At 45.8% G+C, this 27,276-nt stretch overlaps 1 protein-coding gene across 2 annotated transcripts; it reads left to right on the top strand.

The window, feature by feature from the left end:
- The first annotated feature begins 538 nt into the window (after nt 1–538).
- ADAT1 (adenosine deaminase tRNA specific 1) lies at nt 539–25,907 on the top strand. 2 transcript variants are annotated; one of them, XM_009196887.3, is made up of 11 exons: nt 539–620; nt 1,395–1,462; nt 3,056–3,245; nt 3,542–3,610; nt 5,544–5,598; nt 7,124–7,254; nt 12,100–12,718; nt 16,300–16,445; nt 16,963–17,062; nt 22,638–22,724; nt 25,485–25,907. In XM_009196887.3, exons 3-11 carry the CDS (start codon nt 3,077–3,079, stop codon nt 25,615–25,617), a joined length of 1,509 nt encoding a protein of 502 aa, XP_009195151.2. In that variant the 5' UTR covers nt 539–620; nt 1,395–1,462; nt 3,056–3,076; the 3' UTR covers nt 25,618–25,907. The 2 variants fall into 2 exon arrangements, with proteins under 2 accessions (XP_009195151.2, XP_009195149.2); XM_009196885.4 differs by having other exon boundaries at nt 585–1,462.
- The last annotated feature ends 1,369 nt before the right edge of the window (nt 25,908–27,276 follow it).

Here is a 27,276-nt window from a genome sequence, read left to right on the forward strand (position 1 = left end):
CCAGTTCCAGACGGGGTTTCACCATGTTAGCCAGGATGGTCTCGATCTCCTGACCTCGCGATCTGCCCGTCTCGCCTGCCAAAGTACTGGGACTACAGGCTTGAGCCACCGCGCCCGGCCGGCTACTGGAAATTTTTAGATTACGTATATGATTCGAATTATATATCTATTGGACAGTGATGTTATAGACAGAAATTCAGCCTAGTCAGGAGACCAGCTTGAAACGGGAGGCGAAGGTTGCAGTGAGCCGAGATCGCGCCTTTACACTCCAGCCTGAGCAACAGAGTGAAACTACGTCTCAAAAAAAAAAAAAACAAACAAAAAAAAACATTCAGGGTAGTGCTGCAAGATACATCATTCTAGTTCTAGCTGAAGGCATATCTAAGCCAGCAGGTGGCTCCCATCATCCGGTTTCACGCATCCCTAGGACGCTGCCCGTGCTGCGGGACTTGAAGCGCGGGAATCTCGGCCCTGGCACCGACTCCCCGGAAAAACTACAAGGCCCGGCGTGCACTGCGCGCCTCTGGGGGCGGGAGCCGGAAGGAACTGGCGGCATTGTGACGTCACGTCCGTCTCGCAGGCGGATTCTCCTCGCTATCTCCGAGGCGCGTGTGGTGGAGGTGGGAGGGGAACCTCAGCGAAGCAGTGGGGAGACGGGGCAGGTGCATCCGGGCTAACTTTACCGAGTCTGTTTTTGAGGGAAGAGGTTGTGAGGACCGTATCTTCTGGGACGTATTTCACGTGGGAAGGCGTTCCACGCCTGGAACTGTCAGCAGCCGGCGCGTGAAGAGCTCCTGCTGCGGGCGAGCGCGGGGCCTCTGGCCTGGCAGCCTCAGGACCTAGTGGGTCAGGCTCTCACGCTGTTCCCACTGCACGACCTCAGTGCCTTGCCTGGCGCCTCCTGTCCTGTAACTGGCCGACTTGGGGTCCCACCCGGGCTTCTCCAGCGGCCGGGAAGGGGCTCTGCTTCCGGAAGTATTAGGAAGGGAGGCAGCGTGAAAGCAGGAGTCCCTTCCGAGCATCGCTAAAGCCTTTTCTCCCCTGGCAGCCGATTTCCTTTTCTTTGGAAAGGACGTCAGTTTTTTCGCTTGTTGAAACTGTTCAGAGATGCGGTCTTGTGGGCAAATACATGCCTGTTTAACTGAGCTGTTATTTTCAGCTAATAAGTTCTTCAAGTTTTTCAAGATCTAGGAGGGGGTTTAGGCTCGAATTATGATGGACCCAGTGTAGCAGAACATTTATTCATTCCAACAATTGTGCATGCCCATTCAGACTCAACTACCTGAGTGAGATGATGCCGTTCTGGGCTGCTTCGTTTTAGGGAGTCACTGTTTCTTCTGGCAACTTCTACCTGCCTTGGCTATTGAGGTTTATGAATTGCACCTCTGGTTTAGTTTCAGGTCGATGGCCAGGTGGTCTTCATAAACTATACTGCCTTGTGATGTCTCCCTAGAAATGAGAGGTGAGTCCCTTCCAAATGAGGATTCTACGATCCCCTGTGCTTTCTTTTGACAAGGCTTGCGCTGGCGCTCTTTCAGGTCACCGTGTCTCACTTCCTGCAAATTTTTGTTTGAAATCACTATGGTCTGATTTACCATTATGGTTCGCTACAGTAGCAAGCCTGCACATTGTGCTGCAGGGGGATTCATAGCAATACTATCTTTCAAAAGCTACCTGAACTGGGACTCAGGAAAGCCTTTTTTGTTTTTTTTGAGACGGAGTCTCCCTCTGTCACCCAGCCTGGAGTGCAGTGGCACAATCTCGGCTCATTGCGACCTCCGCCTCCCGGGTTCAAGCGATTCTCCTGCTTCAGCCTCCCGAGTAGCTGAGACTACAGGCACGCGTCATCACGCCCGGCTAATTTTTGTATTTTCAGTAGAGACAGAGTTTCACCACGTTGGCCAGGCAGGTCTCGAACTCCTGACCTCAGGTGAGCCACCGCGCCCAGCCTTCAGTTTTGTTTTACAGTGCTTAGCTATGTCTATCACCATACAAGCTCATTTTCTACTAAGAAGCTTTTTGTATATTGAGTCCAAATGAGGTCAGAATGTATCCAGTGAGCATTGATAGGGCCAAGAGTGAGATTTCCCTGCAAAGTATCCTAGGGATCTGCTTGATGGTTTTTTTCTTCATGGCTTTCTGTGCCCATTACAGCCCTCCCCCTTTCACCCCCACCACCAAGTAGCTAAAGGCAAATTAACCAGGAAAATCATCAAATGTTATTTCTTGTAATAGTAATCACAGTTGACCTTAATTATTCTCAACATTGTAGCAATTGCTTTTTATAAGTATTATTTAACCCTCACAGTAACCCTAAGTATTATTTAATCTTCACAATAATCTAAATAGGTTAGATATTATTATTATCACTTTTTTGACAGATGAAGAAACAGACACAGCAAGGTTAAGTAGTCTATTCAGCATCGCAGTTAATTTGTGGGAAAGCCAAAATTAGAACCCAGAAAGGTTGACTCCAAAGCCCACACCCTTAAGTAGAGCTCTATGAGAACACATAACTGCTGAGAAACATCTCAGTGGGGATTTACTCGAGGGCGGTAGAGAACCACTCTGCTGTAGGGGAAAGAAGAGAAAAATAAAATGCCTGGAAAAAGAGGACAGATAAGAACATCTGCCCAGAAAGATAAACCTTATACAGTGAGGGTCTGCCCAAAGCAAGTGAGTCTGCAATCCTTTACGTGCTGTTTCCAGTGAAAATTGGAGTAGTGAGGACATTTCCTTCTCGTGTCCTTTAATGTGGAGTAGAGGATGCAGACTCATTAGAAATGTATCAGATATCTAACATTAAAAAAAAAAAAAACTTGAAACAGTGTTTTGGGGAATTGGTAGAACTTGAGGTTTCTTTGATCTTTCATTAAAAATGAAAAGGGGGCAGGGAGATAGGAGGAGAAAATGATCCGTAGAGTTCCAGATAGGGAAACCTCGGTCTGACTAGTTGGGCTCCATTTAAAAGACTTGAAGCGTGGATATGAGAGGCTGTAGCATCATGCACTGGTTCTCCTTTCCGTACTTCTGATGGTTGTGGTTTTTGATCAAGGTCTCAGCACCAGCTCAGACCATGTGGACCGCAGATGAGATTGCTCTGCTGTGCTATGAGCACTATGGCATCAGGCTGCCCAAGAAGGGGAAGCCTGAGCCAAACCATGAGTGGACATTGTTGGCAGCTGTGGTGAAGATACAATCTCCAGCTGACGAGGACTGCAACACCCCTGATAAGCCGGCACAAGGTAACACTTTTTCTCCTTGGCACGCTCCTCGCTGTGGAAGATGATAAAATTATACATTGCTGTACTGTGCAGGGACAGTCGTGGGTAGGGTGTGAACTACAATGTTAGGCATGTGTGCTTGTGCTCCGCTAGGTGGCACAGTACCTCTGATGGTGGGAGACCACCGTGCTGGAACCGCAGGCCTTGGTTGAGTGGGCCTCTGAGAATCTCCTGGAGGAGTGTGCAGGCTGATTGCACCTGAGCACTGGGGAACATTCCGTTTCTCAGAACTCACACGATTTGTTTTTTTCCCACAGTGACAAAGGAAGTTGTCTCAATGGGAACGGGAACAAAATGCATAGGCCAGTCCAAAATGAGGAAGAGCGGTAAGCATGGGTGGGAGTCTAAACAAAGATTTAGCTTTGGAAACCAGTGTCCATGTTTTACTCTCCTTGTCAGAGAAGAAGGGCCATGTCAGTTGAGGCGCATAGCATTTGTTTCCTACTGACTGTCAGTCCAGTTGGAAGGACAGTACTCACTTGGAGAATGGAAATCCACCATCAAAGCAGAGGCCTTTAGGAACATGCTTTCCGAATAACTGAAAGCTAGCCAGTATTTTCATGCTCAAACCAGATTCCCTGGGCTTAGCTGTTCCACATTGGGTCTGGAAGGCTTTGGGGCTCTGTAGCTGGTACAGGATGCAGCTTGAGTGGTTTCTGAAGCCCTAGAAAGCAATCTTTTTTTTTTTTGCTTGGAGTCTCGCTCCGTCGCCCAGGCTGGAGTGCAATGGCGCGATCTCGACTCACTGCTCTGCAACCTCCCCTTCCCGGGTTTAAGCGATTCTCCCGCCTCAGCCTCCTGAGTAGCTGGGATTACAGGCACCTGCCATCATGCCTGGCTAATTTTTGTATTTTTGTAGAGACAGGGTTTCACCATGCTGGCCAAGCTGGTCTTGACCTCCTGACCTCAGGTGATCCGCCAGCATTGGTCTCCCAAAGTGCTAGGATTAAAGGTGTGAGCCAACGCACCTGGCAAGCAGTCTTGAATGACAGGAAGCTTTGGGCCTCAACAAGAATATGAAAATTCCTTAAATTCCTTAGAGATCTGGGGGTTTTTATTTGTTTGTTTTGTTGTTTCTTTTTCTTTTTTTTTTTTTTTTGAAATGGAGTCTCGCTCTGTCGCCCAGGCTGGAGTGCAGTTGCCGGATCTGAGCTCACTGCAAGCTCTGCCTCCTGGGTTTGCACCATTCTCCTGCCTCAGCCTCCCGAGCAGCTGGGACTACAGGCGCCCGCCACCTCGCCTGGCTAGTTTTTTTGTATTTTTTAGTAGAGACGGGGTTTCATCTTGTTAGCCAGGATGGTCTCTATCTTCTGACCTCATGATCCGCCCGTCTCGGCCTCCCAAAGTGCTGGGATTACAGGCTTGAGCTACCGCTCCCAGCCTCTTTTTTTTTTTAAGAGACAGGGTCTCACTGGAGTACAATGGCACCATCATCGCTCACTGCAGCCTTGAACTCCTGGGCTCAAGTGATCCTCCCGCTTCAGCCTCCTGAGTAGCTGGACTACAGGTGTGCACCACTATGCCCAGCTAATTTTTTTCATTTTCATTTTGTAGAGACTTGGTCTAACTGTGTTGGCGAGGCTGGTCTCAAACTCCCAGCCTCAAGCTATCCTCCTGCCTTGGCCTCCCAAAGTGCTGGGATTACAGGCATGAGCCACTGCGTGACTGGCCGAGACCTGGGATCTTTACCTCTTCTTCTAGCTAGCAGGTTCCTTTTTGAGTTGGCTTCCACCATTGTCCTTGCCTGTATATGAGGAACCTGTTCCAGGATCACTGTGGATTGGATTAGATGGAATTGTATCACCATGAGCACAAGTATGATACCTCTGTACAAAAGATCTGGACCCTTGTTCTCCAGATAAGGTTTTTCTATACATTCGTGTTTCTCAACTAGGGGTGATTTGCACCCCAGAGGACATTTGACAATGTCTGGAGACATTTTTAGTTGTTACAACTGAGAGAGGGGTGCTAGTGGCATCTCATGGGTAGAGGCAAGGAATACTACTAATAAACAGTCTACAGTGTTTGGGATAGACCCCCCACAACAAAGAATTTTCTGGCCCAAAATGTCTACAGTGCTGGGTTGAGAAACCCTACAGCCAATGCATTGTTATTCGTGATTGTGGTGCCTTCTGACAAAGCTCTCCAGGAGCTACATGGCCATCCTGGGTGCTGGTGGAACTGCTGTGTTCTGCCTCTAGGAACCAGAGCCTCTCCAGCTTCCATATGTCTTCACCTGGTATCCTATCTTTGCCACAGGAGACATCCTCAATGATAGCCATGCTGAGGTCATAGCCAGAAGGAGTTTCCAAAGGTAAAGCCACATCCCCAGAGTATGGTTCAGCAGGGCTGGGGTGAGAGTCCCAGAATTTCCGGGGTTTTTTTGTTTGTTTGCTTGTTTTTGAGACGGAGTCTTGCTCTGTCGCCCAGGCTGGAGTGCAGTGGCGCTATCTCGGCTCACTGCAACCTCCGCCTCCCGGGTTCATGCCATTCTTCTGCCTCGGCCTCCCAAGTAGCTGGGACTATAGGCACCCGCCACCACGCCTGGCTAATTTTTTTTTTCCTGTATTTTTAGGATAGACGGGGTTTCATCGTGTTAGCTAGGATGGTCTCGATCTCCTGACCTTGTGATCTGCCTGCTTCAGCCTCCCAAGATGCTGGGATTACAGGCGTGAGCCACTGTGCCTGGCCGTTTTTGTTTTTTGGGGTTTTTTGTTTGTTTGTTTTTGAGACGGAGTCTTGCTCTGTTGCCCAGGCTGGAGTGCAGTGGCACAATGTCGGCTCACTGCAGCCTGCGCCTGCTGGGTTCAAGCAGTTCTCCTGCCACAGCCTCCCAAGTAGCTGAGACTACAGGCATGCGCCACCATGCTCAACTGATTTTTTGTATTTTTAGTAGAGATGGGGTTTCACCATGCTGGCCAGGTTGGTCTCGAACTCCTGACATCGTTATCCACACGCCTCAGCCTCCCAAAGTGCTGGGATTACAGGCGTGAGCCACCACGCCTCACCTGGAATTTACATTTCTAATAAGCTCCTAGGTAATACAGATTATATTAGTCTATAAACTACACTTTGAGTAGCAATGTGGTCTTGACTAGTGGTGGTCTCTCTCTTTTTTTTTTTTTTTTTTTTTTTTGACACTGGGTCTTGCTCTGTCACCTAGGCTAGAGTGCAGTGATGTTATCTCAGCTCATTGCAGCCTTTAGAGACAGGGTGTCACTATGCTACCCAGGCTGGTCTTGGATTCCTGGGCTCAAACAACCCTCCTGCCTTGGCCTCCTAAAGTGCTGGATTTACAGTCATGAGCCGCATGCCTGACCTGGACTAGTGGTTCTCAAACTTGATTGTGCATCAGAACAACCTGGAAGGTTTGTTAAAACCCAGATTGCTGAGCCGCAGAGATTCTGATTCAGCAGATCTAGGGTGGAACCTCAGCAATTGAGTTTCTTTTCTTTTTTTTTCTTTAAAAAAAAAAAAAATGGAGTCTCACTCTGTCACCCAAGTTGAAGCACAGTGGCACAATCGTAACTCACTACAGCCTCAAACTCCGGGGTTTAAGCAGTCCTCCTGCCTCAGTCTCCCAAGTAGCTGGGGTTATAGATGTGAGCAACAGAGGCCAGTTGAAATTTGGAGGGCTAACAAATTCCCAGGTGATGCTGATGCTGCTGGTGCAGGGACCACACTTTGAGAATCACTGGTCTAGAGCATTCTCATAATTCCCAATCCCTACCAGTCCCACTAGTCTACAGTACTTCTGTCTTAGTAATCACCCTACCAGAGGCTTTCCCCTTAACCACAGAGATTGGTTGTTCATCCTAATAACATCTTGCAACCCTTAGGTACCTTCTCCATCAACTCCAGTTGGCAGCCACCCTGAAAGAGGATAGCATCTTTGTCCCAGGAACTCAAAAAGGACTGTGGAAACTCAGACGAGACCTCATTTTCGTGTTTTTCTCCAGCCACACACCCTGTAAGTATATTCAAGCCTTTGGATTAATGTTACATGGACTACTTCCTTATGGTTGTGTTATCCATAGATAGGTTTTTCCTGAAAAGCACTAATGGCTGAAGTAGCCACAAGTAGTGACAGTGCCTTTTTATGACAGGCCAGTGTACCTAATCATTTCTAAAGGTTTCATCTAAAGAGAAGGCAGAGGTAAGAGGTATAGAGTCTCACTCACACTATTAGTCAATTCTCAGAATCAGGATTAGGGGCATAAGGCTGAAACCTCACAAGATGTGAAGCCAACATGGGGCTTAGAAGTCCTATAGTAACATATCCTAAAACTCATTTCATTCATTCAGTCGTTGAACAAATACTTTCTGCTGTTTGTCAGGCACGATATGACATACTGAGTGTACAGAAGTGAATAAGACTAGCACATTGCTTACCTTCGTAGTCTTTTAGGGAATGTAGACAGTCATGGTTAGGGTAAATTTTGATGGGTTGTAAGGGTATGTTCGGGTGCTATGGCTGCATAAGACAGGAAGACCTAGCCTGGGGTGAGGGGGGCATCATTTCTACCTTTTGTTTTTCTTTCTTAAAAATTGAAAATAACTTCTGCCTTTTGTGGATAACAACTCAGGATGGCAGCAAAATTTTCTCACCCTGAAAGCTTTGAAATAAGGATATAAAATTAAACTTTAAAACTTTTAAGCTTTAAAACTAACACATGCAATTAGAGCAGAGATAAGAAATCACTAGGAAAAAATAGAATAGCTGTCTAGATCTGATCATAACTCCAGTTGAAACTACAGATACAACTTAAGAAAGAATGAGGCCGGGCGCGGTGGCTCAAGCCTGTAATCCCAGCACTTTGGGAGGCCGAGACGGGCGGATCACGAGGTCAGGAGATCAAGACCATCCTGGCTAACACGGTGAAACCCCGTCTCTACTAAAAATACAAAAAATTAGCCGGGCGTGGTGGTGGGCGCCTGTAGTCCCAGCTACTCGGAGGCTGAGGCGGGAGAATGGCGTGAACCCAGGAGGCGGAGCTTGCAGTGAGCCGAGATCGCGCCACCGCACTCCAGCCTGGGAGACACAGCGAGACTCCGGCCCAAAAAAAAAAAAAAAAAAAAAAGAAAGAATGAGACCAATTACACGGTGGCTCATACCTGTAATCACAGCACTTTGGGAGGCCAAGGTGGGCGGATCACCTGAGGTCGGGAGTTTCAGACCAGCTTGACCAACATGGAGAAACCCTGTCTCTACTATATATACAAAATTAGCTGGGCATGGTGGTGCATGCCTGTAATCCCAGCTACTCGGGAGGCTGAGGCAGGAGAATCGTTTGAACCCAGGAGGCAGAGGTTGCAGTGAGCCGAGATTGCACCATTGCACTCCAGCCTGGATGACAGGGCAAGACTCCATCCAAAAAAAAAAAAAAAAAAAGAAAGAAGGAAAGAGTGTGAGAAAAGAGTTTAAGAGTCAAAGCCCAGAAAAATGACACACAGAGGTAGGCAGCGCTCATCCACGCTCTATTCTTACCTGTAAGGGCCCTAGTCCAAGGCCCAAAGGATGTTTCCTAATCAGCTCCTCTCAAGCTGTAATATGCACATGAATCTCCTGGGGAACATGCAGATTCAGATTCATTAGGTCTGGAGTGGGGCCTGAGGTTCTACATTTCTAGCCAACTCCCAAAGCATGCCAGCGGTGTGGGTCCGTAGACCACACATTGAGTAGCTAGGACCAGGGCGATCCCAGTGACAGGTATAGCCTTATTGTGGAGAAAGATGCATCTGAGGATCACAGCCTGATGGCCTAATCCAAACTTATCTAACCCACGGCCCGCCTGGTTACATGTGGGCCCAGGACGGCTTTGAATGTGACCCAAGACAAATTCTTAAACTTTCTTAAAACGTTGTGAGATTTTTCTTGCGATTTTTTTTTTTTTTTTTTTTTTTTAGTTCATCAGCTATCATTTGTGTTCGTGTATTGTGTTGTGTGTGGCCCAAGACAATGTTTATTCTTCCAGTGTGGCCCAGGGAAGCCAAAATACTGGACATTTACGGAGTTTGATTATGCCCTAATCAAACTCCACAAGTCAGTGGTCTGCAAACAGGTGCTGATCTGTGAGAACAGTCCATGAAAAAACAAGAAAGCTCAAGACTATGTAGTGAATTTTGCAAAACTAATTTCTTTCACTTTAAAGGATGTGAGAGTTATTTTTTTTTTAAGTGATGGTGATTGAATTTTTTTTTTTTCTCGATCTCGGTTCATTGCATCCTCCACCTCCCGGGTTCAGGCGATTCTCCTGCCTTGGCCTCCCGAGTAGGTGGGATTATAGGCGTGCACCACCACATCCAGCTAATTGTTTTGTATTTTTAGTAGAAACGGGATTTCACCACATTGGCCAGGCTGTTCTCGAACTCCTGACCTCAAGTAATTCGCCCGCCTTGGCCTCCCAAAGTGCTGGGATTACAGGTGTGAGCCACCGTGCCTGACCAGTAATTGAGATTTTTAAAGATCCTCCTTGATGGAATAAAAAGTTGGCAACCCTCTGCTCATCTTAAAAATCTTCTGGGCCGGGCGCGGTGGCTCACGCCTGTAATCCCAGCACTTTGGGAGGCCGAGGCGGGCGGATCACAAGGTCAGGAGATCGAGACCACGGTGAAACCCCGTCTCTACTAAAAATACAAAAAATTAGCCGGGCGCAGTTGTGGGCGCCTGTAGTCCCAGCTACTCGGGAGGCTGAGGCAGGAGAATGGCGTGAACCCGGGAGGCGGAGCTTGCAGTGAGCCGAGATCGCGCCACTGCACTCCAGCCTGGGCGACAGAGCGAGACTCCGTCTCAAAAAAAAAAAAAAAAAAAAAAATCTTCTGGAAATTTTGCTGGTAATCTTTTAAAATGTGATGTCCTCCCAAGGTTTGTCTGCAGAAAGAACATTACCTAGAGAATGTGACTCTCTGGCTCCCTTGGCATTCACATCCTATTACTAATTAATAATTTGTTGACTGGGTTAGCTACTTCAGGCTCTTACTTATGAGTTTTATTAGCATGAGTCAGGCTCTTGCATTCAGGCATTCTGTCAAGATCAGTCTCCAACCCTGCAGCGTGGGAGATGGACCCTGGTGAGTTCTCCAAAGTCACTGTGACCTTGTGAGGTCTCTGGAAGTTAGCCAGCCAACCTCTCCAGATACATTCCCACTTCTGTATCTCTTGCCTGTCCCACTCTTGAGTTATAAAGATTACAGATGTATTATTTATACGCTTTAGAAAAGCAACATTCATTAGATTAGTGTTTGAAGAAATATTTCCCTTCTCAAGGGAGAGCTGTGGTTCTTACTGACCTCTAGTTTTCTTCAGTTTCCTATAAGGACAGAGGAGATCAGAAATCTCTAAACCAGCAAGAGGGAACACTGGAAATTTTGGAAACACTGGTTTACACTAGGTGTGTAATTTACTTTAGAGTCTTTACTGTGGGGCCATGCATCATAAAATCTCCAAGATGGGGAAATTTTGAGTAATGGTTGCCAAATTTCTTTTCCTTTTTTTTGAGATGGAGTCTCGCTCTGTTGCCCAGGCTGGAGTGCAGTGGCACATTCTCGGCTCACTGCAACCTCCGCCTCCTGGGTTCAAGCGATTCTTCTGCCTCAGCCTCCTGAGTAGCTGGGACTACAGGTGCCCACCACCACGCCCAGCTAATTTTCGTATTCTTAGTAAAGACGGTTTCACCATATTGGCCAGGCTGGTCTCGAACTCCTCACCTCGTGATCCACCCACCTTGGCCTCCCAAAGTGCTGGGATTACAGGCATGAGCCACCACGCCCTGCCTGCCAAATTTCTTTATGAAAGAAACCACCCACTTTTGTTTTCCAAAGCATCTTAGAGAATAGCATTCCACAAAATGCACTTGGGAAACCTTGTTCATTCTAAGCCAGTGGTTCTCAATTTGGGAAGTTTAGCTCCCCAGGAGACTTTTGGCAACATCTGGAGACATTCTTTATTTTCATACTGGGACTGGTAGTGCTATTGGCATCTAGTAGGTAGAGACCAGGTATGCTGCTAAATATCCTATAATACGTAGGACAGCCCCCACAGCAAAAAGTGATACAGTCCAAAGTGTCATTAGTGGCGAGGCACGCTGGCTCACGCCTGTAATCCCAGCACCTTGGGAGGCCAAGGCAGGCAGATCACTTGAGATCAGGAGTTCAAGACCAGACTGGCCAACATGGTGAAACCTCGTCTCTACTAAAAATACAAAATTTAGCCAGGCATGGTGATGTGCGCATGTAATCCCAGCTACTCAGGAGGCTGAGGCAGGAGAATCACTTGAACCCAGGAGGCAGAGATTGCAGTGAGGCAAGATCACACCACTGCACTCCAGCTTGGGTGACAGAGCCAGACTGCATCTCAAAAAAATGTCATTAGTACAGTGCTTGAGAACCCTGGTCTAAACCCATGTTTCCAAAACTTCCTAGAGATAAAAATTATCTCAGATCTTGGTTAAAGTGTTCTGTTTTGCATACCCTTCTCCAGAAATTCCAACTCACTGGCTCCAGCATAGAGTCTTCAACAAGAGTCTCAGAGAATTCTTATTAGGGAAGTTTGTGCCTGTGCTCTTAACTCATCTCAGGTCAGCTGGGAGAATAGATGAAGTCAGCAGTTCTCAAACTTGAGCTTGCATCAGAATCACCGGGAGAGCTTGTTAGACACACACGGCTGGGCTGTGCCTCCAGAGTTTCTGATTCAGCAGGTCTACTGTGGGTCCCAAGAGTTTGCATTTCTGATGAATTCCCAAGAGATCCCACTGTGGCTGGTCCAGGGACCTCACTTGAGAACCATTTGTTTAAGGGGGGGGTTCATTCTCTGCAGGTGGGGATGCCTCCATCATTCCAATGCTTGAGTTTGAAGATCAGCCTTGCTGTCCTGTCATCAGAGATTGGGCCAGCAGCTCATCAGTAGAAGCCAGCAGTAACCTGGAAGCTCCTGGAAATGAAAGAAAATGTGAAGACCTTGACAGTCCTGTAACCAAAAAGATGAGGCTTGAGCCTGTGACTGCGGCCAGGGAGGTCACCAACGGAGCCGCTCACCATCAGAGTTTTGGCAAGCAGGAAAGTGGCCCAATCTCACCAGGCATCAACAGCTGTAATCTCACTGTAGAGGGACTGGCAGCTGTCACCAGAATAGCCCCTGGTAGTGCCAAAGTGATAGACGTTTATAGAACTGGAGCCAAATGTGTACCTGGAGAAGCTGGAGACTCCGGGAAGCCTGGTGCTGCATTTCACCAGGTGGGGCTGCTCCGAGTGAAGCCAGGCCGTGGAGACAGAACGCGCTCCATGTCCTGCAGTGACAAGATGGCCCGATGGAATGTCCTCGGATGCCAAGGGGCACTGTTGATGCATTTCCTGGAAGAACCTATCTACCTGTCAGCTGTGGTCATTGGGAAGTGCCCATACAGCCAGGAAGCCATGCAGAGAGCACTGACTGGAAGGTGAGAGGGTAGGGAGGGCTCAATTGGAAGTCATTCCAAGAGGCAGTCTGAGAGTAGGGCCCTAAGAGCATTAAGCATCGCCTTACCTTTTGATCCAGCAGTTCCACTTCCAGGAATTTGTCTTAAGGAAATAAAGTATTTGAACATTTAGCTTTGTATATAATTTTTGTTTGTTTGGTTTTGAGATGGAGTCTTGCTCTGTCACCCAGGCTGGAGTGCAGTGGTGTGCTCTCGGCTCCTGCAGCCTCCGCCTCCCAGGTTCAAGTGATTCTCCTGCCTCAGCTTCATGAGTAGCTGGGACTACAGGCGTGTGCCACCACGCCCAGCTTATTTTTGTGTTTTTAGTAGAGACAAGGTTTCACCATGTTGGTCAGGCACTCCATGACCAACCAGGTCAGACTGGTCTCAAATTCCTGACCTCACGTGATCCACCCGCCTTAGCCTCCCAGAGTGCTAGGATTACAGGTGTGAGCCACCGCACCCGGCTACTAATTTTTTTAAAAAAGAAAAAGTAAACAGCTGAAATGCCCAGTAATAGGAGTTTAAGTGTTTTCTTTGTTGTTGTTAAAAATAATATTGATGAATGGCTGGGCATGGTGGCTCATGACTGTAATCCCGGCACTTTGGGAGGTCGAGCGGGGCGGACTGCTTGAGCCCAGAAGTTCTAGACCAGCCTAGGTAACATGGGAAACCCCGTCTCTACAAAAAATACAAAAACTAGCCAGATGTGGTGGCACACACCTGTAGTCCTAGCTAATAGGGAAGCTGACGCAGGAGGATCACTTGACCCTGGGAAGATTAAGCTGCGGTAAACCAATATCACTCCATTGTACTTCGGCCTGGGTGACAGACCCTGTCTCAAATAAAATAATAATAATATTGATGAATATTTAATGTGGAAACATGTTCATAGTGGTTAAAGAACAGTTTAGAAAATAAAAAGCCAATTTTGGTCTTAAAGTACATACGCACATAGGAAAAATTATAAGAGGATGAGCAGCAAGGTATTATTAATAATCTCTGAGTTGTAGTATTATGGGTGGTTTTTTTCTTCTTTGTTTTTACTGTATTTTCTAATTTTTCTACAGCATACATACATTGCCATTGTATATGTTTTTTAACCCTAAACATTAGTTTGGGGTTTTCAAAATGTTTTTGTAGCAACAGAGTTTCACTGGGTCTCACCCAGGCTTGAGTGCAGCGGTACAATCAGAGTTTACTACAGCCTCCAGTTCCTGCGCTCAAGTGATCCTCCTGCCTCAACCTTCCAAATAGCTAAGATTATAGGCACAAGCCACCACACTTGGCTGATTTTTAAATTTTTTTTGTAGAGATGGGGTGTTGTTGGGTTACCCAGGCTGGTCTTGAACTCCTGGCTTTAAGCACTGCTCCCACTTAGCCTGCCAAAGTGTTGGGATTATAAGTATGAGCCACCTCACCCAGCCCTAAACATTAGTTTTAATTTTTTTTAAGATAAAAGTCAAAGGATGACCACTCAAGTGTGGTCTCCCTAAAGGAGGCAGCCAAACTCAATGCTCTAGTAAATGAGGGCAGGGCAAAGCCATGGCCAGGGCAAGCTTCGTAGGCCCATATCAAACGTGAAGCCTCAAGATATGGCGCAGCAATTCCACTCCTAGGTACAACCCAAGAGAAATGAAAACATACATTCACACAAGTAGGCCGGGTACAGTAGCTCATGCCTATAATCCTAGCATCTTGGGAGGCCAAGTCAGGCAGATTGCTTGAGTCCAGGAGTTCAAAACCCACCTGGGCAACATGAGGAAACCCTGTCTCTACAAAAAATACAAAACTTAGCCGGGCATGGTGGCACGCACTTGTAGTCCCATCTGCATGGGGAGCTGATGTGGGAGGATCACCAGAGCCACGGGAGGTTGAGGCTGCAGTGGACCATGATTGTAGCACTGTAATCCATCCTAGACAATAGAGACCCTGTCTCATAAAAAAACAATGTGTGTATATATATATAACAAAAACCTGTACATAAATGTTCACAGCAGCGTTATTCATAATAGACAGACAAATGTCCATTAGTGGATGAATGGATAAATCAAATGTGATATATCCATACAACGCACTATGATTCAGCCATAAAAAGAACTAAAGTACTCATACATGCTACAGCATGGATGAACTTGAAAACATAATGCTAAGTGAAAGAAATCACATATTATATAATTTTATTTATGTGAAATATCTCTAACACGCAAATCCATAAAGACAGATAATAGCTTAGTGGTTACCACGGGCTAGGTGCTGTGGCTCACGCCTGTAATGCCAGCACTTTGGGAGGCTGGAGTGGGAGGATTGCTTGAGCCCAGGAGTTCAAGACCAGCCTAGGCAATATGACAAAACCCCATCTCTACAAAAAATTTAAAAATTAGTCGGACATGGTGGCGCATGCCTGTAGTCTCAGCAACTTGGGAGGCGGAGGTGGGAGGATCGCCTGAGAAGTTGCAGTGAGCCAAGATCATGCGACTGCACTCCAGTCTGAGCAACAGACACCCTATCTCAAAAAGAAAAAAAAAAATTTAAGTGGTTACCAGGGAACAGAGAGTGAATGCTAATAGCTACGAGGTTTCTTTTTGGGGTGATGAAAATTCCTTAAATTACGTTACCATGATAGTTGTGCAGTTCTATGAATATACTAAAAACAATCGAATTACCCACTTTAAATGGGTAAATTTTATGGTATGTGAACTATATCCCTAAATTTTTTTTTTAAAAAGGCAGCCCTAGGCACTGTACCCAGGATGTTTTCTGTTTTTCCTATTCTGGTACTTGCAGTTGCTTTCTGCTTCATTCTAGACCAGCATCATGTTGGCACCTAGTTTGTTCAAAGATACAAGAGAAAAAAATGAAGCTTTTATTTATTTTTATTTTTATTTTTATTTATTTATTTTTTTTGAGACAGAGTCTCGCTCTGTTGCCCAGGCTGGAGTGCAGTGGCGCGATCTCGGCTCACTGCAAGCTCCGCCTCCCAGGTTCAGGCCATTCTCCTGGCTCAGCCTCCTGAGTAGCTGGGACTACAGGCACCCGCCACCACACCCGGCTAGTTTTTTGTATTTTTAGTAGAGACGGGGTTTCACCATGTTAGCCAGGGTGGTCTCGATCTGACCTCGTGATCCGCCTGCCTCGGCCTCCCAAAGTGCTGGGATTACAGGCATGAGCCACCGCGCCCGGCCTGAAGCTTTTGTATTATAGGATAATTTTGGGTTTTGGTGTGTTTGAAGAATTCCCTAGGAAGCAGGTGCCAACACATTAATGTTTCTGCTTAAACTTTTCAAGTTTCTCAAAGCCTGTATCAGGAATGGAGTTTGATGTTACATCCCTGAAGGGTGTTGACTTGATTCTTTGTTATCCGTTCAGAATAAGGGAGAAGCATCTTCTTCCAGCCATGAGGTTCTTGCAATCTTGATTCTATTCTGGAACACTGTCTGCCCAAATAAACAAACAAATCCCCACACCTGCTGAGGCTCGGGTTGATGATGTGAGCCACAATCCTAGATACTGTTTTCTCTAGGCTTGCGCCTAAACTGAATGCATTTTCCCTCTACATTTAGGTGTCAGAATGTATCTGCTTTACCAAAAGGCTTTGGAGTTCAAGAACTAAAAATACTGCAGTCAGATTTACTATTTGAACAGAGCCGCTGTGCAGTACAGGCCAAAAGGGCTGACAGCCCAGGTCGACTTGTTCCTTGTGGGGCAGGTAAGAGATCCAGGTTAGACCTGCCCTGGAGTAACTGCTCCCCTGACTGAAAGTGGCCTCGGAGGGTCCACATCCTCCCAGCCTAGGAAGGCAGTTCACCACTCTAGTGGCCAGTAGTGTGAGCTTTAGAGACACCCATACTAGGTCAGGTTTATGCTCTTATGACCCCTGGCATGTTATTTACCTTCCCTTGGCCTCAGTTTCTTTGTCTTCAGATTAGAAGAATATCATTTATCAGGGTTATTGGGAAGATTCAGTGAGAAATTCTATTTAATGGATTTACTCTGTGCCCAGCAAATAAATCCTCAGTGATTGTTAACTATCATAATAATAATGAATTATGAACCACTTAGGCTACTATACCCTGGAGGCCAAGCATCCAAGTAGCAGTCGTTGCCGGTGACATCATATCCAGCTCTCATGGGTCTGTAGAGTCAGAGAAATATTTTTATTAAAGTACTTCTGACATTCACAGGAAATTGAACAGTTTTAACCCTAGACTCTTACCTTTTCATAGCCATCAGCTGGAGTGCAGTTCCTGAGCAGCCTTTGGATGTTACTGCCAATGGCTTTCCACAGGGAACCACGAAGAAAACAATTGGAAGTCTTCAGGCAAGGTACAGCATATTGGGGCCGGAGATGGTGGCTGTGAACTCACACTTTACCACTATCTAATTCTAGAACATTTTTATTACCCCAAAAAGAACAACTATACCCATTAGCAGTCACTACCTATCTCTCCCTCGCTCTCCTCAACCCTAGGAAACCTCTAATTTACTTAATTTACTGCCTGTCTCCGTGGATTTGTCTATTCTGGACATTTTCTATCGTTGGAATCATATAGTATATGACCTTTTGTATCTGGCATCTTTCACTTAGCATGGTGTTTTGGAGGTACATCCATGAGGTAGCTGTATCAGTACTTCATTACTGTTCATGACCTGAGTAATATCCCATAGTGTGGATATACCACATTTTGTTTGCTGTTCATTCATGGGTGGACTTTCAGGTTGTATCACTCTTTGGCTATTGTGAGTAGTGCTGCTATGCAGAACTATGAACATTTCATGTACCACTTTTTGCATGGCCATATGTTTGCAATTTTCTTGGGTGTACCTAGGAGTAGTAGTACTGGGTCATATGGTAATTGTTATGTTTAACTTTTTGAGGAACTGCTAAACTGTTTTCCTTAGCAGCTGTACCATTTTACGTTCTACCAGCAATCTATAAGAGTTCCAATTACCCTGCATCCTTTACAACACTTGTTATTGTCTTTTTTATTGTAGTCATTCTAGTGGGTATGAAATGGTATCTCATTACAGTCTTTTTTTTTTTTTTTTTTTGAGATGGAGTCTTGTTCTGTCTCCAAAGCTGGAGTGCAGTGGCGAAATCTCGGCTCACTGCAACCTCTGCCCCCTGGGTTCAAGCAGTTCTCCTGCCTCAGCCTCCCTAGTAGCTAGAATTACAGGCATGCACTACCACACCGGCTAATTCTTATATTTTTAGTAGAGATGGGGTTTTGCCATGTTGGCCAGGCTGGTCTCAAACCCCTGACCTCAAGTGATCCGCCCGCCTCAGCCTCCCAAAATGCTGGGATTACAGGTGTGAGCCATCTCGCCCGGCCTCATTGATTTGTATTTCCCTAATGACAAATGGTGTTTAGCATCTTTTTATGTACTTATTAGCCATCTGTCTCTCTACAGCCTCCCAAGTAGATGGTACTACAGATGCCCGCCAGCACGCCCCGCTAATTTTTTTTGCATTTTTAGTAGAGACGGGGTTTCACTATGTTGGCCAGGCAGGTCTTGAATTCCTGACCTCGTGATCTGCCCACCTTGGCCTCCCAAAGTGCTGGGTTACAAGCATGAGCCACTGCACCTGGCCTATAACTGGTAGTTTTCGAATGTTCACTTATTGAGGTCTTCTTTCATAAACTTCAGTAAGTTTTATAGCTTTCTTATATAAATCTTTCACATCTTGTATTAGATGTATTCCCTGAATGTATATTAGTTATCTGTTTCTATGTGACAGATTGCCCCCAAAATAACAGCTTAAAACAACAATATACATTTATTATTTCACATAGTTTATATGGCTCTGGAATTGAGGAGGAGCTTAGCTAAGTAATTGTGGCCCAGCAGTTTATGAAATTGCTGTCCATTATGGCAGCCACGGCTGCAGTCATCTGAAGACTTGACTGGGGCTCAAAGATCCAGTTCCAAAATGGTTCCCTTGCATGGCTGACAGGTCAGTGTCAGCTGTTGGCAGGAGGTTTCAGTTCCTTATAACAAGGGCCTCTCCACAAGGCTACCAGAGTATTCAGCTTCACGACCCAGTGGCTGGCTTCCCCCAGAACAGGCAATCCAGGAGAGCAAAGCAGAAGCCAGTGTCTTTCATGACCTAGCCTCAGAAGCCACAGTCTACCTGTAATGTCTTAATGGTTATTCAGATCAGCCCTATTAAGTGTGGGAGGGGACTGCAAAGGGGCATGAATACCAGGAGGCAAGAATCACTGGGGACCATTCTGGAGTTTGGTTATCACAGGTGCTATTTTTAGGTAGCTTTTTATCCCATTTTCTGGTTATTGCTGTCGCAATTAAGCTTTTGTTCCTCTTTGTGGCAATTACTGTTGGTTGCTAGATAAAAACACTAACCTTACCATTATCACTAGAATAATAATTCTACTCCTATAATCCCAGCACTTTGGGAGGCTGAGCTGGAGGATTGCTTGAAGCCGGGAGTTCGAGACCAGCCTGGGCAACAAAATGAGACCCCCCCCCAATCTCTAAAAAAACAAACAATAGCAACAACAACAAAACCCCAAAAGAATAATAATTCTACCAATTTGTCTGGGAATTCTTTTGGGATTTGTGGAGGATTTTTTTTGTTGTTTTTTGTTTTTCTTTTTGAGACAGTTTCACTCTTATTGCCCAGGCTGGAGTGCAGTGGCACAATCTCAGCTCACTGCAACCTCTGCCTCCCAGGTTCAAGCAATTTTCCTGCCTCAGCCTCCCGAGTAGCTGGGATTATAGACACCTGCCATCACACCCAGCTAATTTTTTGTATTTTTAGTAGAGATGGGATTTTGCCATGTTGGGCAGGCTGGTCTTGAACTCCTGACCTCAGGTGATCCAGCCACCTCAGCCTCCCAAAGTGCTGGGGTTACAGATATAAGCCACTACACCCAGCCTCTTTTGGGACTTTTTAATTGTAGACCATCATGTACAAATACAGCTGACTTTTGAACAATGTGGGTGTTAGTGGCGCAAACCCCCCTTGCAGTCAAAAATCTGCATGTAACTTTTGGGTCTCCAAAAACATCAAGCCTGTTGTTGACCAGAAGCCTTGACATAAACAGTCAATTAACACATACTATGTATGTTATGTGTATTATATATGTATTCTTACAATAAAGCAAACTAAAGAAAATAAAATGTTATTAAGAAAATCATAAGGAATAGGCCAGCCGCTGTGGCTTACATCTGTAATCCCAGCACTTTGGGAGGCTGAGGCAGACAGATTACTAGAGGTTAGGAGTTAAAGACCAGTCTGGCCAACATGGCGAAACCTTGTCTCTACTGAAAATACAAAAATTAGCTGGGCTTGATGGTGCGCACCTGTAATCCCAGCTACTTGGGAGGCCAAGGCAGGAGAATTGCTTGAACATAAGAGGCAGAGGTTGCAGTGAGCCGAGATCACACCACTGCACTCCAGCCTGGGCCACAGAGTGAGACTCCATCTCAAAAAAAAACAGAGAGAAAAGCATAAGGAATAGAAAATATATTTATTCATTAAGTGGAACTGGATCATCATAAAGGTCTTTATCTTCATCATCTTCATGTTGAGTAGGCTGAGGGGGAGGAGGAGAAGAGGAGGCTTTGGTCCTGCTATCTCAGGGGTTGCAGAGGCAGAAGAAAATCTGTGTGTAAGTGGACCCACACAGTTCAAGCCTGTGTTGTCCAAGGGTCAACTGTAGTGTTTCTTTCCAATCTTCTGTTCCTTTTATTTATTTATCTTACGTTACTGTGTTGACTAGAACTGACAGTATCCAAATCATCTGCAGATGATGACTTGGTTTTTGTTTTTCACTTCTCTTTCTTTTCCGTTCTGCTGGCCAGAACCTTCTGTATAATGTTGAATAAAAGCGGTGATAGCAAGTACCCCTTGTCCTATTCCTGATTTTAAGGACATATGTTTGCTATAGATTTTTTATAGTTGCCCTTTATAAATGTAAGTACTTTTCCCGAGTCCTAGTTTGCCAAAAGGTTTTTAATAATTCAAAGGATGTTGAATTCTACCAAATGCTTTCTTTGCATATATTTTTCCCATAGTTATATATATGTACGTGTGTGTGTGTGTGTGTGTGTGTGTGTGTGTGTATATATATATTTTTTTTTTTTTGAGACAGAATCTCTGTCACCCAGGTTGGAGTGCACTGGCACAGTCTCGGCTCATTGCAACCTCTGCCTCCTGGGTTCAAGTGATTCTTGTGCTTCAGCCTCCTGAGTACCTGGGATTACAGGCATGCACCACCAGTCCCAGCTAGTTTTTGTATTTTTAGTAGAGACAGGGTTTTACCATGTTAGCCAGGCTGGTCTTGAACTCCTGACCTCAGATGATCTGCTCACTCACCTCAGCCTCCTAAAGTGCTGGGATTACAGGCATAAGCCACCATGTCTGGCCATCTCTAATTATATTATTTTTCTTTAATTTGTTCATGAGAGTTCCGTTAATTTTTGCTTTGTTTTCATGCTAAAATGGCCTCATCTTCCTGAGTGCCAGCAGCCACTCCAGCTAAGGCCTTGGGAGAGCAGTGTCTGAGGGCTCAGGGTTCCCCTTTAAGCAGCAGTTCGCTGGGTTCCAGCCAGGTAAAGGAGATTTTGTGCAGACTCCATAATTCTCTGTTTCACATGTACCAGTTACGGTCATGGTGTCCACGCTGAGGGTGCAATCTGCTGGGATGATGCAGGGTGTGTACCATTTATGGTCACGGTGTTCATGCTGAGGGTGCGATCTGTTGGTCTGCTGGGGTGATACAGGGTGTGTAGCAGTTATGGTCACAGTGTCCATGCTGAGGGTGCGATCTGCTGGTCTGCTGGGGTGATACAGGGTGTGTAGCAGTTATGGTCACAGTGTCCATGCTGAGGGTGCGATCTGCTGGTCTGCTGGGGTGATGCAGGGTGTGGACCAGTTATGGTCACTGTGTCCACGCTGAGGGTGCGGTCTGCTGGTCTGCTGGGGTGATGCAGGGTGTATAGCAGTTATGGTCACGGTGTCCACATTGAGGGTATGGTCTGCTGGTGTGCTGGGGTGATGCAGGGTATGAACCAGTTATGGTCATGGTGTCCACACTGAGGGTGTGATCTGCTGGTCTGCTGGGGTGATGCAGGGTGTGTAGCAGTTATGGTCACGGTGTCCACATTGAGGGTATGGTCTGCTGGTCTGCTGGATGATGCAGGGTGTGGACCAGTTATGGTCATGGTGTCCACACTGAGGGTGTGATCTGCTGGTCTGCTGGGGTGATGCAGGGTGTGGTGCGTGAAAGAGAGACTGCACGTTGTTGGTACACACAGCATTTCCCAGTTTCTAGATGCAGCTCGTGAATTGTGTACATGAGGGAAAAGAAGGCAACCACGAAGGCCTGGGTGGGCTCATAAAGAATCAACACTCACTTCCTTAAGTATTCCAAACCATGACCTCCACCCAGAATTGTGTTGTTTAGGAGCAAACGCTTGGTCTCTAAAGGCTGTGATGCCCATGGCAGGAGTCCGGGGATTCTGCCTCAGGCGGCTCGTCCAAGTGGATTTTATAATGACGATTCACACAGGGAACAGCACTCATGTCTCTGAAACAAAGCTTTCAATTTCTTGTAAACCCACAGGGGCCAGCTCCCTTGAAAGGAGGTAGCCAGAAGTGTCTTACAGATATCCTGGGGCAAAATTTTGTAATTGCACCTCAGGGTACCCATTTGGGCTTGTCACTTTAATGATCCCACCGCTGATGATATTTCTTAAGGTTAGACTCATTTTTGTACCTCACTCTAATCAGACATCCAGATCTGGATTTTCTCCTCACCAAATATAAGTGAAATCTTCAAACCTAAAAACCATGTGAAGCCTGGCATCTTTGTGATAGGGGCTTGGAACATACTAAACACTTAATAAATCGTCTTTGCCTTCTTTTTCCAAACAGATCCCAAATCAGCAAAGTGGAACTGTTTAGATCATTCCAGAAGCTGCTAAGCAGAATTGCAAGGGACAAGTGGCCAGACTCCCTCAGGTGATGCTATTGACCTATGTTTTCTCATATTTAGGAAGACATCTGTTTTGATTCTGGCTTCTGGGTAGCAAGAAGCTTTGGCAGGAGTAGTGGTTCGGCAAGCCTGTGGCACTTATTGTTGACGACAAGTTCTTCTTTCCCCATAGCTCTCTTTGCAGATACATGCATGATGTGAGATGCAGAGGATGGGTAGTTTGGTGGTATAGAGTTATAAAAAACTAAGGATAGAACTGGGGCTTGGCCATTCCAGACCCTCCTTTGATTCCACCTCTAGATGGAGATCACTGTGGAAATGGGAGTGTTCTAAGAGCAATATATTCTGTTACAAGTGTTACTCTCCTCTTTTCCTTTTGAACTTGCAGCTCCATGACTTAAATTGCTCTTCAAACAAAAATGTAGAGAACTTTAAAACCACTCTTGGGAACAAGTAGGTGGGTGCAGTGACGTTCTGACAGTGACCATCTAGAGTTAGGTGAAGTCTCACAGGTGAAGGACACAGTTCCCACAAAACTGCCTTCATTTCAGACACCTGCCACAAGTTAAGGAGGGCCCCAAACCACCCATACTTCTGACCAACTGGCTGCAAATTTGAGTGTCTCCACTCCCCCTCATGTTCAGTTATTCACTAGAACATCTCTCAGAACTCAGAAAAGCACTATAGTTGCCATTAAAGTTTTATTATGAAGGCTACAGATCAGTACTAGCCAAAAGGAGAGAGATATAGTAAGGGATATAGTAAGATATGTGAGGGTCCCAAAGGCAGAGCTTCCATGTCCTCAGGACACATCACCTTCCCAGCACATTGCTGTCCGTCACCAACCAGGAATCTCACTCAGACATCAGTGTCCAAAGTTTTTGTTGGAGTTTCATTAGCTATTATGATTGATTGAATTATTGGCCACATGATGTGATTGAACTTAATCTCCAACCCCCTCCTCTCCCAAGAGGTCAAACTGATATCACATGTCTCAGAGCCCTAATTCTCTACATGGCTGGTCTTTCTGGCATGACCAGTATCATCCTGAAACTATCTCGGGGGCCCACCATGAGTTACCTGTTCAAACATAAACTCACATGTGATCAGAGAGATCTGCCATGCATGACAAAGACACTTCCAGAAACTCCAAAGTTTAGAGGTTCCCAGGAACTGGTGACAAAGACCAAGTGAATCCTTCATTATATGCCAGTGGGGAAAGTAAGGAGTAGCTAGAAGCTTCTATATGAAGAGGCTGGCCGCTTGTCATCACCATCACACATACTGAAGTGATGCATCTGTGGTCAGTTGGCTTCTTTCTTGGGTTTCCATATATTCTATATGTCAAATCTGAATTGAGGTAAGGAGATACTTCTAAGACAGAGTTTTGCTCCTGTTAACCAGGCTGGAGTGCAGTGGCGCAACCTCACCTCACTGCAACCTCTGCCTCCCCAGGTTCAAGTGATTTTCCTGCCTCAGTCTCCAGAGTAGCTGGGATTATAGGTGCATGCCACCACGCCCGACTAATTTTTTGTATTTTTAGTAGGGATAGGGTTTCACCATGTTGACCAGGCTGGTCTTGAACTCCTGACCTCAGGTGATCCACCCACCTCAGCTTCCTAAAGTGCCAGGATTACAGACGTGAGCCACCATGCCCGACATGTTTGTTTGTTTGTTTTTGAGACAGGGTAACTGAGACGATTAAGGGAAGTGTTGCATATGACCTGGAGCCTAGTTTGTAGTAGGGTTTTGATAACTGGTAGTTACTTTTTTTTTGTTTTTTTTTGAGACAGTGTCTCGCTCTGTCGCCCAGGCTATGTAATACAGTGGCACAATCTTAGCTTACAGGAACCTCCACTTCCCGTGTTCAAGTGATTCTCCTGCCTCAGCCTCCCAGGTAGCTGGGACTACAGGCGCCTGCCACCATGCCCAGCTAATTTTGTATTTTTAGTGGAGACGGGGTTGATGGCCAGGCTGGTCTCAAACTCCTGACCTCAGAGGATCCACCCGCCTCGGCCTTTCAAAGTCCAAAGTGCTGGGATTACAGGCGTGAGCCACCATGCCTCACCTGGAAAACTTTTAAACCAAAAAAGTAGACAATTATTTTTATTTTCTCTGATTCCACTAGGACCATAGAAACCTAGAATTCTGTTCATTCTTAACTGTTTTAATTCACGTTGCTGTCTCATGAATTCCCTACAAAGGAGACAGAGTTGCTCTAGGAAAGTGTCAAAAGTCAAAATAAAAATGTAAAGACAAATCTCTAAATTTAATGTTTTATTTGGGATACAAGAATTGAAATTCAAGACATACACAGACTGGGTGGTCTTCAGTATATCTGAAGAACAAAGGGAAGGTTAGAGGCTTTATTTTTCAAAAAAGAAATGTAACATATTGTTCAAGAAAGTTCAGTGGCACGAGTAAAGTTATGAGGAGCTGCCAAGTGACGGCATTGGGTAAAACTATTGTTAAAGTCTGCAGCAGGTTGGTTCAGTAGCTGTTAGATGAAACTGGCAGGCAATTTTAGCAGCCAGGCTTGCAGAGAATGCATTCTTGGAGCAATGTTATGCACCCTGAGTGCTTTTTACCCCTGGCTTCTTGCCTGTTTTAGTTGAGTATGACAAGAATAACGTAGTTTGTGTGATCCACTTTCACAAAAGCATACTGAACTCCTCTTCCTAAGTCTCTCATTACAAGTCTGTCCAGTTGCTTGCTCAGGTGTCTGGTGGCCCCCAGGGTGTGCTGTTCAGTAAGAATCTGTGTATTTGGTGGCCTGTGTGCATTAGGGTGCAGAAGCTGGATACCTACCAAGATTACAAGGAGGCTGCGTCCTCTTACCAGGAAGCCTGGAGCACACTCCGGAAGCAGGCGTTTGGATCCTGGATCAGAAACCCACCGGATTATCACCAGTTCAAGTGAGAAGGAAATGTTTGCTCTGGTAGCAGGACACTTCATCCTGAACTGCCTTCCTTCACACAGGACAAGTCTTAGCTTTTTTGGTGGTTAAATCAGGGAATATTCTTTCTGAGCACTGCATCTCTGTTGTGTAATACAGATGGAATCTGGAACTTAGAGCAGGTTATACTTGATTGAAGTAGCTCTCTGCTAAAATGGCATCTCACTAATGCCCTCGCTGTCTGACTTCCATTGTGTTTTATTGCTTCTCTAAAATATGAAATCAGGGTTTGGAACATGATGCTTTAAAAGTACTCCACAGCAGCTCTGTTTTATGGGTTCCTACATTGATTCAGCAAATATTTATTGAGCTGAAATGATGTTTGACATTCTGCAAGTTTTACAGCTTTGCCTAGCATAGCGAACATATATTTTGTATTCCCAGCCTTTCTTCCTTCGGGGAGCCATTCTTTTCCCATTCTTGAGTGATCCTGCTCTGTGCCTCAGACTTGGCTGAAGCTCACCTTACTCCCTGGCTCTAGGAATAGCCTGTGAGCCAGCCCTGGACTGCCCTGGAATTGTTCTCAGAGGTATCAGGAAAGTCTGTCTGTTTTGATCTGGAGCTGTAAGAGTCATAATCGTGGGACTGCCGGTGGCCATCTTTTCCTACTACCTAGAGAAAGCCAGCAAAGAATGAAGGCAACAAAGGAAACAGCCAAGAGAATCAAAGATCTAGTAACACTGTTTAGATGCCTGAAGCCAGTACCCACCCTAGACATCAATTATGTGAGACAAATTCCTATCGTTATTTTGATTAAGCCTGTTTGTGTTCGTTTTCTGACTTACAGTTGAAAGAATTCTGTCCAAAAAACCAAAAGGTGGCCAGGTGAGGTGGCTCAGGCCTGTAATCCCAGCACTTTGGGAGGCCAAGGCAGGCAGATCACTTGAGGTCAGGAGTTCAAGACCAACCTGGCCAACATGGGGAAACCCTGTCTCTACTAAAAATACAAAAACAAGCCAGGCACGGTGGTGTGCACCTTTAATCCCAGCTACTTGGGAGGCTGAGGCAGGAGAATTGCTTGAACCCAGGAGATGGAGGTAGCAGTGAGCGAAGATCTCACCACTGCACTCCAACCTGGGTGACAGAGTAAGACCCTATCTCAAAAAAAAAAAAAGCCAAAGGCCCTACAGCAAATCAGCAGTAGACCCAGCAGCCAATCCTGTTTTAACTAATGTTGAATGTTTAACACTCAACTTTAGACTTTGAATGATTGACTGAAAATGGAAGCTCCCATGTTGGGGTTACTCAAGATCCTTATTGGTTCTTCAGCATTTTGTGGCTATATTTTTTCATAACAGCTGTATTGAGATATAATTCACAGACCATAAAATTCACCCAACTAAAGTATATAATTTAAAAGTTATTAGGCCCAGCATGGTGGCTCACGCCTGTAATTCCAACACTCTGGGAGGCTGAGGCAGGTAGATCACCTGAAGTCAGGAGTTCAAGACCAGCCTGGCCAACATGATGAAACCCCGTCTCTACTAAAAATACAAAAATTAGCTGGGCATAGTGGTGCACACCTGTAATCCCAGCTACTTGAGAGGCTGAGGCAGGAGAATCACTTGAACCTGGGAGGCGGAGGTCAGAGGTTGCAGTGAGCCAAGATCATGCCACTGTAC

The sequence above is a fragment of the Papio anubis genome, chromosome 18 (genome assembly GCF_008728515.1).
Source record: "Papio anubis isolate 15944 chromosome 18, Panubis1.0, whole genome shotgun sequence".
In the NCBI taxonomy this organism is placed as follows: domain Eukaryota; kingdom Metazoa; phylum Chordata; class Mammalia; order Primates; family Cercopithecidae; genus Papio; species Papio anubis.